At 39.2% G+C, this 10279-nt stretch overlaps 1 protein-coding gene across 1 annotated transcript; it reads left to right on the top strand.

Annotated features, from left to right (window-relative positions):
* The first annotated feature begins 564 nt into the window (after positions 1 to 564).
* On the top strand, positions 565 to 9196 carry LOC113131596 (lutropin-choriogonadotropic hormone receptor-like). The gene is made up of 11 exons (XM_026309033.1): positions 565 to 734; positions 1010 to 1081; positions 3351 to 3425; positions 3679 to 3753; positions 4775 to 4849; positions 5127 to 5204; positions 5390 to 5458; positions 5904 to 5978; positions 7220 to 7408; positions 7581 to 7634; positions 7884 to 9196. The coding sequence occupies exons 1-11, from the start codon at positions 568 to 570 to the stop codon at positions 9031 to 9033; spliced, it is 2079 nt and encodes a 692-aa protein (XP_026164818.1). The 5' UTR covers positions 565 to 567; the 3' UTR covers positions 9034 to 9196.
* The last annotated feature ends 1083 nt before the right edge of the window (positions 9197 to 10279 follow it).

The following is a 10279-nucleotide window of genomic DNA, read 5'->3' as shown; positions in this document are numbered from 1 at the left end:
AGCCATCTGCTATTAAACTAGATAAGTTTTGCAAATCAATTGATGATTTAAAATGGTAGGAACAATATGGAAACGTACAAAATGTAAAATGTACATGATTTATTAACTAGAAAGTGGGATGATTTATAATCTTCAAAACTATCAAAATAAAACATTTATAAGTGCCTCAACAATAGGCTATAGGCAACAACATTAGCCACTCCCCACCAAATTTAAAGAGAAATGAGGATGACTTCATCATATCAGTTTTTTCACCAGGATCTGACCAAGCTGGCTCGGTCTCCACCCATTTAACGTCACATGTCTGAGCAGCAGACGTGAAGAAAACTCAGTCAGCGTTTCACATTCTTGTCTCTTCCAAACGGAAAGCAAACTCAGAAATACGGCTGCACTCGAAGGCAGCACGGGATCCCGAAACTCATCGAGGTGGAGCAAAGACCATAAAGTTGTTTTTTTTTAATTTATTATTTGTTTAACCTTTGGTCTGACAAGTTAGATTTCCCACAGCAGTCTGAGTTTTTACATATATATATTTCACATCCCGTACTGACTGGCCCAGTGTGACACATGGCTCCCCGGGCGGTCTGGCTCCTGGTCGCTCTGTCCCTTGTCCTGAATGTGCGCTCCAGCTGGGCTTATACCTGTCCGACCATCTGCCGCTGCAGCGCCGACACTTTTCAGTGCAGCAGAGACACTCAGCTGGCCTCTGGATCAGGAACACTCGTGCCTCGACTGTGAGTATCCCAACTTTCAAACTTTACTGCTGAAAGTAGTGGACTCTCATCTCTCTATAATCTTCCTGTGAAGGCTCTGAAGTATCAGTGCCCTTGTAGTACTTGATGGAGTTTTCTTTTGGGGCTTAGTTTCATTCATTCATTTTGACTCATCTTACTGTCACTGTAATACACGTTGTGTTTTTGAAAGACCTTTTGCAGAGACATTTTTTGTATCATTATTATTATTATTACCTATTATGTCAATATAACTTCATTACTTATGAATCTTGCAGAAGACTCACTCATCTGTCCTTGAATGAAGTGCCCACTCATGCATTCAAAGAGCTGATCAACATTACAATAATGTAAGTTCCCCTTTTAAGTTTACGTTTTTTGTTGGTTGGGGACATAGAGGTGTGGGTGACTTCATGGGTCTGACTTAGAAAAGGAAACCTACAAACAGGATAATATTTCCTATTCAATTTCCCATTGAAATTTCAAATGATCACCTAATTATCACAGTTAAATGTATATTTATTTTAATTCTTGTGGCTGAAATTGAACATTAAACTAAAGAGATTTTTTGCAGTAATATTTATACTACATGATGTGTTTTGGGTGAACATATGGCGAACAAATTCATTGTAACAAAGTATAATGTATAGGACTATAGAAGAAAATACCTCTTTCTCTGAGTCCCAGACAAATTTACGTCAAAATACAGCTACTTTATGATATACTTTCCCTGTAGCGCCACCTATTGGCCTGTCTGTGCAAAGACACATTCAGATTATAAAACAAAGTTATTACAGTATGTAAAAAAGTTAAATATTTAATTATAGAACTTTATTTATAAAAAGGGGAGCATATGGCAGCACCAGTAAAAATAAGTCCATATAGAGAACATACACACACATCCACTCTCTCACCTCACTAACAGGAGCCTGGAAACTCATACACAACATGGGACATACTTTTAAGTATTAAACTCAACACTGCGGTAGTTTTCAGTAAGCTGTGCTTATTGGTGCCATTCAGAGAAATAGTAGTGGAAAAATTAAACATTTGCTTATGACTTTATGATTTATTTTAAATTATTATTTTTTTGGGCAGTTTTTGCCTTTATTTATTTTCCTTTACAGGAAATTAGGGGAGAAAGCAAAGGAAGACATGCAGGTTATATATGACGGCCAGCTCGGGGGTCGAGCCGGTGTCCCCTGCGGATGGGCACACTATCGCTACACCGCCAGCCCCACTTTATGACTTATTTAATAACATAATTGCATTTCATACCTTTTTTATTTCATTTGAAAAGATCATGTTAACTATGAGGATAAATGCTTGGAAAAAAAATAACAAACAGGTATTTTGTTCAGAATTACACATTAATATGTTTTTTTCTTATATCAATACACTTTATTCTGTATTAGCAGAAGAAGCACAAAAAAAAAAACTGAAAGATCTATGACCCATATCCAATGAACAGGAGGAAATTATATCTCAGTATCAGAAAATTGTCAAACACTGCAAGATCAGAGCTGTCACCACCTAAAGGTAATGAGCTGCTGCTTGGCTCAAATGGCGATTAGACCAACAAAGTTCAGCTCTATCCAATTACAGATGAATGAAAGAAAAACCTCTTTTCATCTTAATTGCTCATTAGGGCTTGTCTTCATCATGTTTACAGCAACTAAAAAGGCCCTAACATTAACATCCCATTATCCTGAATTATCACTAAATGGGTTTCACCATTTAATTAATAGATCACTAACAGGCTGATGAGCAGATATGAATGGATTGTGAAATCATTTTGTGACTGAGCTGAGTGTGCATCTTCGCTCTGCCCCTCAGAGTCAAGTCTTATTGGCTTTCGATATTTACATGTGAAAGCGTCATCATATTTAAATTTTGTTTACACAGCCAATAAAACACATGTCAAGGTACAGAGACACAAGGGGAGATCTATGTGGTTTGTCACTGATGACGCAAGCTGGAAATCTTGGCACCGCTTCGTCAAGATGAGTGTGTGAAAAAGCTTTTCATGAGCTCTAAGTGGTAATTCTGACACTATCCATAATGCAATCATAGGAAGGGACAGAAGAAAAGAAAGTATAAGCAGTACGGATGGAGTCATTAAATTGTTTTCTCGATTTGAAATGAAAGAGTGACGTTAACCCTAGGAGAAGTGTCGGCTCATTACAGCGGAGTGGGGGCTTGAAAATGATGATTACAAAAAGAAAGCCAGAAATCAGTAAACAGCTCAAGGACAAATCAAGTCTTTGTTTAGTCCTCATTTCTGAACATCTTCACTTCGTCTTCTTGGCCTAGATGCATCAGTGATGTATGTCAGGAGCTTTTCCAAACATGAGGTGAAGCCTGTGTAGTGCCCTGGAAGTATGAAATGTTGATGGTGGTATTTTAATATATCCTTCATGGTTTGCATCCTTCAGTCAGTCAACTCTGTCCTATTTCTAGAAGTACATTCAAATGTAAGACGTCCACAACAATCACCTGTGTCAATTAAACTTTGCTTCACTAATATTCCATATTTTCCAGCTTGATCTGAGACATTTTGAGATGGATTTGTTTGCTCTCTCGTGTTGACTGATGTGCAGCCATTTCTTTGTGTCACAGTGAGATTTCCCAGAGCGACTGCATCACACAGATACAGAGACACGCCTTCTTCTCCCTGCACAGCCTGGCTCAAATGTAAGTGACACTTACCTTCCACCACACGTCATTTTCAAACACAGCCAAAGCAATTATTTATTTGAACAGCTGGTGTGTGTGTTCTGCATTTCATTTAACTTTCACACGATTAGTCTCTCAATTACAATGCAGCGTGTTTAATCCTTCACTTTCAGAGCAGCTGATGTAGGAAGGGGGTTATCTGTGTTTGTTGACAGCCACTGACAACAATTTTGTAATTACTGATGTGTTTTTCTCATTTTTGTTCCTGTAGTTCAGTGCAGAATATCAAGAGTCTGAGGGTTATTGAAAAAGAGGCCTTCACTGACCTGCCCAGGCTGGAATATTTGTGAGTCGTTCTGTGACACATTATCATTATTATTATCATTATTAGCATCATTATCATATTTTTTTTATTCACCCACCTGAACCCTATGTATCAGCCAGGGGAGAAGTCATTACTCACTCTTTACTGCCAAACATTGTTAAAGCTCACATGACTTTATTTTATATGTCCTAAAAATCCTAACAGTTTTCCACAGTCCTGAATAGACTTAGGCTGAATTTTGGGTTTGGTCCACATAGATAGATAGAAATACTTTATTCATCCCAAACTGGGAAATTCCGCTGTTGCAGCAGCAAATTACAGGCACTCAACACCAACACAAATCTCACAAGGAAAAGAAAATAATTCAAGAAATTATTGCAATAACTTATAACCCACTTATAAACAACTAAACTCATATAACTCATATTAGCAATGACTACGCTCTAAGCCGGCACAACAGGCAGGGAAGTTCTAGTGAAAAATGCTGTTGTGTTGCATTCTGGGAAATGTAGGATCTAGCTTTTTAAAGCTTGAACCATGTAGGGAACTAAAAATCGCATATCTTGTTTTTTATTATTATGGAAATGCTGTGGTTATTTTTTTAATAGGTTTTGCTTTGTTGTTATTTTTTTATATATGTATGGACTGTTATTAACACACCCCTACATTCCCCTGCAGTAATATTATTGTGGCAGCACCCTGGTTATCACCTAATTACCAAAACACTGTTAAACTTGTGTTTTGTTTTTAAACTGCAATTTGAGGCTACAGATCGTATGTCATATGCTGAGGAACATAGAGTTTGTATTTGGAGATGATTATTTCTTATCTACCACTGAGTGCAGCATTAAATGTGAAGAAAAATGTCAAAGGTTGCAAGCAGACACAGGAGTGACATGATAAACCGTATTTAATTAGAAATTTTTTCTGGCTCCTGAAATTTCTCTTACCAGATGAGACATTTTCAACTCTGTGACATTTTTCTGAGCACTTTAATTTGTTCTTATCCACCTATGATCATCTGTGCGCTTCATGTTCACAGGAGCATCTCTAACACAGGGATGACACACTTTCCAGACTTCACAACTATCTCTTCCTTGGCCCCAAATATTATCCTGTAAGTGAACCAGTTTAAAAATAGTATTTCTAAATTGGATTAGTGTCTTTCTGAAAGTTGCGAAATTCACTTTCTTTGTGTCATGGAGCCCAAGTTGACTCCTCTGTGCCCAGTTTAACCTTTATCTGTCAATGTCAGAATGCCACCAATCCTGCTGCAAATCCTTCAACTGGGTCACTGCTCATCACACTGCTCTGTTTGTCTGAAAATATATAATTTTGTCTGACTGATAATTTGGCCAAACAAACCCCGTTAATGTTATCTCCTCCATTTACAGAGAGATGGCAGACAACATGTGGATCGACTTCATTCCTGCCAATTCTTTCCTGGGTATGACGGAGGAGTACATTGACATGTGAGTGCAGGAGTCACAGTTCTTTTTGTTTCCACATTATCAGAGCAGGGAGTAACAAGTTTTCATAATTTGTTAAGAATATATGTTTTTAATATGTTTATGTATTTGAATGTTGGGCTCTTTGACCTTGGCGATAGGTGCTTTTGATGGCAAATCTAAAATTTAAAACACTGTGTCCTCGGCAGGAACCTGGTTAGAAACAGCTTCAGGGAAATAAAATCTCATGCATTCAATGGAACCAAGCTCAACACACTGTAAGCATTTCTGATGATCATGATTTTTCCCTCGTACAAGCCTACATCACCACCGTAGCAGCAAGCTGTTGCTGCTAAGTGTGTTGCTCATGTTTAAAGCTATTCCTTTTCTAATCCTAAAAACTGAGTGTACCAGTAAACAAACATTATGTAAGACTAAACAAAGATTGGATGCCCTGTTGTTTTCTTGCCCTGGCCTGTGCTGCTGAACATTGTTGGAGACGAGATATGTGCAGACACACTGCAGCCTAAAAATAATCTTCTTCAGTGTCATGTTGAGAAAATAAAAAGTAGATGAAAAATGGTTTGGGGCATCGCTGGCTATTAATGCGTCATCTTACATTTTCTTTCATTCCATTTATTCTTTTATATATTATGTTAAATGTAAAACCACAGTTTAGACAGGAGGTCACTTGCGTTAGTTTTTTTTGTGTGTCTTTTTTAGGATTTTGAGAGACAACAGGTATCTCAGTTACATTCAAGAAGATGCTTTTAAAGGAGCCACAGGTCCGACTTTCCTGTAAGTGTATTCACATTGTTTACTTAAAGCTGCTATGAGCAATATTTTCATATGAGCAGTGGATCACATAACTGCTCATAGTGACAAAGCCTGGTCCTCGATCTTGATAGTGTCTTTCTGCTCATTGTTTTTGCTTTACAGCCCACATCTAACTAAAGAACACACTGAGGCATTGAGCCGCTAAAGAGCCAGATCATTTTCTCTGACGTCAGCGAAGAGCAAAGCAGAGCTAAACATAGAGTTAAGCAAATGGAAACACGACTAAAAATGAATACTGATGTTGCTTCTTATTTTCTGGATGTGAGTGTTTGCTAAGACGTTAGCTATTTCAACCTAAAAGGCGGTGATATGACAATATCATGTTTACAACCTGTATCTGCTGCCCCCAAGTGGCAATAAATGTGCTATAACAGGTTTTAGTCGGAGTAGCCATTGCACATGATGAACGTTTAAAAAAAAAAAAAGATAAGAAACTACATTACACATTTACAATTGTGGCAAAGTTAAATATGAGGATACTCGTACATCTATCTTTTGTTGTGTACGTCAGTGGCATAAAGGCCACCGTATTTTAACTAGGGCAGTGAAGCAAGATTAATATTCATAACAATGTTTATCATTTTATTGTATAAACATTAGGGTGGTGACAGACTGTCTGTGTAAACAACCAACAAAGCAGGCAGGACTGCTGAATACTGATTAGCGAGCAAATAGCTAAGTCTGCCGAGTTTACATCTTACAAGGTCTCTGATTGCAAGCAACCCTGTCTTGTAGATATGAAATTTCCTCTTATCTTGGTTATGTGTTAGTGTTTGTGGAATTCACTGACACATCTTTTTGTCTGCTTTGGGGTAGATGTATAGAGTCCTTAGTAAATGTCAGTAATTGCATCCTCTATTCTGTGATGAAGCATTTTTGTTTTAAATGAGCATCTCAGAAAAATTGTGTTCTGTCCTCATGATGAATGACGATGACTATGAAAACACTTTAAATTAGGATTGGCTCCTGCAATAAACACCTGTGGGAGATTCACATTTGCCTGAAACACTATTTCTTACCACCAACACAAACCTTGTTGGACAGACGGGCTCTGTAGCCCTCCAACAGTTACAAATTACATCCACAACACGACAGACCAAAGCTGTTCTAAAGGACTGTGGTAGTCCAGTGCCTCATTAAAATGCTGTATTTTTTTATTTTTTGAGGAAGCTTTACTAATTTTCACTGCATGTGTGATCCAGGGATGTTTCCTCTACAGCTCTGAGCACCCTCCCCCCTAAAGGGTTGAGGCAGGTGAGGTTTCTGAAAGCCACCTCCTCCTTTGCTCTGAAGAGCCTGCCTCCGCTGGAGAGCCTGGCTGAACTGCTGGAGGCTGAGCTCACGTACCCCAGCCACTGCTGTGCCTTCCACACATGGCGTCGAAAACAAAGGTAACAGACAACCGTTCCCATGGATGTTACAAATTCACTCACAGCTGCATGAAGAACAAAAAGCTCTGTCCATTGAATACAGATCATCAGCAGTGTGCTAATTAGGAGTTTGGTTTATTGACATTTTGAGTTGTCTAACCTTTTACCTTTTTTTTTTTTTTTAATTTAAAAGGGAAAGTGCCTTAAGGAACTTCACAAAGTTTTGTGATCTCAGTGAAACAGAAATGTAAGTTACTTCATTTCCCACTTAGGTGGTACAAAAATCCTGGGGGTCAGGAAGGCGTGAGTGTTATAATTCACCATACCCAATATTATAGTATTTTTTTTCCCCCCTCAAAGCGAACACATTGATCCTTTTTGATGAGAAAAATAGACCCCTATAACCCTCCCCCCTTTCTGACTCCCCACACCAAGTAATTTCTATACTGTTGTTTTGTGATTTTTGTCATAATCTTAACATCTGTGTATTCTTCAGAGATCCCACTACAGATGCCATGAATCTAAATAATGATATCAACTTTCAGTATCCAGACCTGGAATTGGATTGTCTTAACAACCCCTTTGTCAAGTGCACACCAAAGCCAGATGCCTTTAATCCTTGTGAGGACCTGCTCGGCTTCCCCTTCCTTCGCTGTCTCACCTGGATAATTACAGTTTTAGCTGTCATTGGTAATTTGGGTGTTCTGGTTATCCTGCTAATTAGCCACCATAAGCTAACCATTTCCAGATTTCTCATTTGTAACCTGGCCTTTGCCGACCTGTGCATGGGGCTCTATCTGATGCTCATTGCCTTCAGGGACTACTTCTCCCGTCACGAGTACTACAACCACGCCACAGACTGGCAGACTGGGCCTGGATGTGGCATAGCAGGGTTTTTGACAGTGTTTGCCAGTGAACTATCAGTATACACACTGACTGTGATCAGCCTTGAACGTTGGCACACCATCACTAATGCAATGCACGTCAACAAGAGACTGCGGATGCACCATGTGACAGTCATGATGGGGGCAGGCTGGGGCTTCTCTCTGCTGGTTGCCCTGCTCCCTCTTGTGGGGGTCAGCAGTTACAGCAAAGTGAGCATCTGTCTGCCCATGGACATCGACACACTGGGTTCCCAGGTTTATGTGGTGGCTCTGCTGATCCTCAATGTTGTCGCTTTCCTGGTGGTCTGTTACTGTTATGTCTGCATATATCTGAGTGTCCACAAGCCAGAGCACTCCAGCCATCACGGAGACACCAAGATTGCCAAACGCATGGCTGTGCTCATTTTCACAGATTTTGTATGCATGGCACCGATCTCCTTCTTCGCCATCTCTGCGGCTCTACGCATGCCCCTGATAACTGTGTCTCACTCAAAGATCCTGCTGATTCTTTTTTACCCCATCAACTCCCTCTGCAACCCTTTCTTGTACACCATCTTCACACGGGCTTTCAGGAAGGACGTGTGCCTCCTGCTAAGTCGCTGCGGCTGCTGTCACGCCAATGCCGACTACTACAGGTCACAGATGCTGCCTTCACACCTCACCTGTAGGCAAAAAATGCACACCAGAAAACCTCACTCACTTAGCTTCTATGCCTATCACATTAAGAAGAGGGGCTGCTTTCTAAACAAAGGAGCCACATGAACAACCCCACACAAAATCCTATTATGAACTGAAAGGCAGCATTTGCTGACCTGTTAAAAATGTGGCATTTCTTCCAAGTTTTAGATCAGTGCAAAGAAACTGCCTGCGTGATAGGTGTCACATCGGATTTGGGCTAGATTAGTCTACAAAGTGAGAATTTCATCAGTCAGAACCAAGAGACCTCAAACTGAAGACAACATGCGGTGCAGCCTCTATTTCTGCACAGGGTACAAAGAAGCTGCTGGATGAAGCACTCCAGTTTGTTTCCTAAAGCATATCACTGGTAAACATTTATACTATTAAGATCAAGCTACACAGACGTCGCAAGAAGAGACATTTAGTTCTATTAAAGAATAATAGAAATCATTTGTCTGTCCTTATAAAGGTTCAATACAATGAAGTAACTGTGATCAAAAGTCTTTGTTGTAACTCAGAGTTGTACCTTAGTGCCATCTATTGGGTTGTTGTACTCAGGATTCGAAGAGTACCAGACATGCCAGAAGAGCCACAGGAGCTCAGTTAAATCTGCGGCTGAGTTTACAAGAAATATTACTGGCGTTTAAAATGTCCTGGATTTTCACAACTCCATATTTTAATTAAAAATAAACACACTGTCTAATACATATGCTTGCCATCTTTTTTTGCATTTGTCTCCCTGCGTAACAACAGATGTCGAGATAAGTATACCAGACAGTCTCATGACAAACCTACTTTTTTTTTTTTTTTTTTAAACCTAGGCTGTTATAAAGAAAACCTGCCAAAAAAATAAATAAAATAAAACAAACTTGTATGACTCACATAAATATTTTCCACCTGCATCTACTGTGGCTGACATATTTTTCTAAACTTTATAAAACTATACATATGATAAATGATGCATCCTGTAATAAAGGAGCTGAACACTTTGCATCACTTTTAAGACTAATGTGACCATGCTCAACATGTAACATGGAGTAAAGGCTTTTGACTCAGTCTGGTAAATGGAATCACATTGGACTTAGCTGCCTTCTTCTTACAGATACTATGAAGCAGGATTTCCATTTATCATTGGCTTATGACCACTTGCCTTGTTCACACATTACGATGGATATTTGTGCTTGTTCTAAAAAGTGTAGAAACACCTAAAATGATCTTGTAGGGTGCCATGAAAAGCTGAGAAAAATAAGCATCATTTTGTGTAGAAGCGTGCTTGTTTTCTGCTTTTATATCCTGTTAGTAATCTCACAACTCCTCACACTGAACCTCT

This window comes from Mastacembelus armatus, chromosome 15, assembly GCF_900324485.2.
Source record: "Mastacembelus armatus chromosome 15, fMasArm1.2, whole genome shotgun sequence".
Taxonomy (NCBI): Eukaryota; Metazoa; Chordata; class Actinopteri; order Synbranchiformes; family Mastacembelidae; genus Mastacembelus; species Mastacembelus armatus.
Note: the sequence above shows the minus strand (reverse complement) of the source record. Positions and strands in the feature narration are given on the sequence as shown.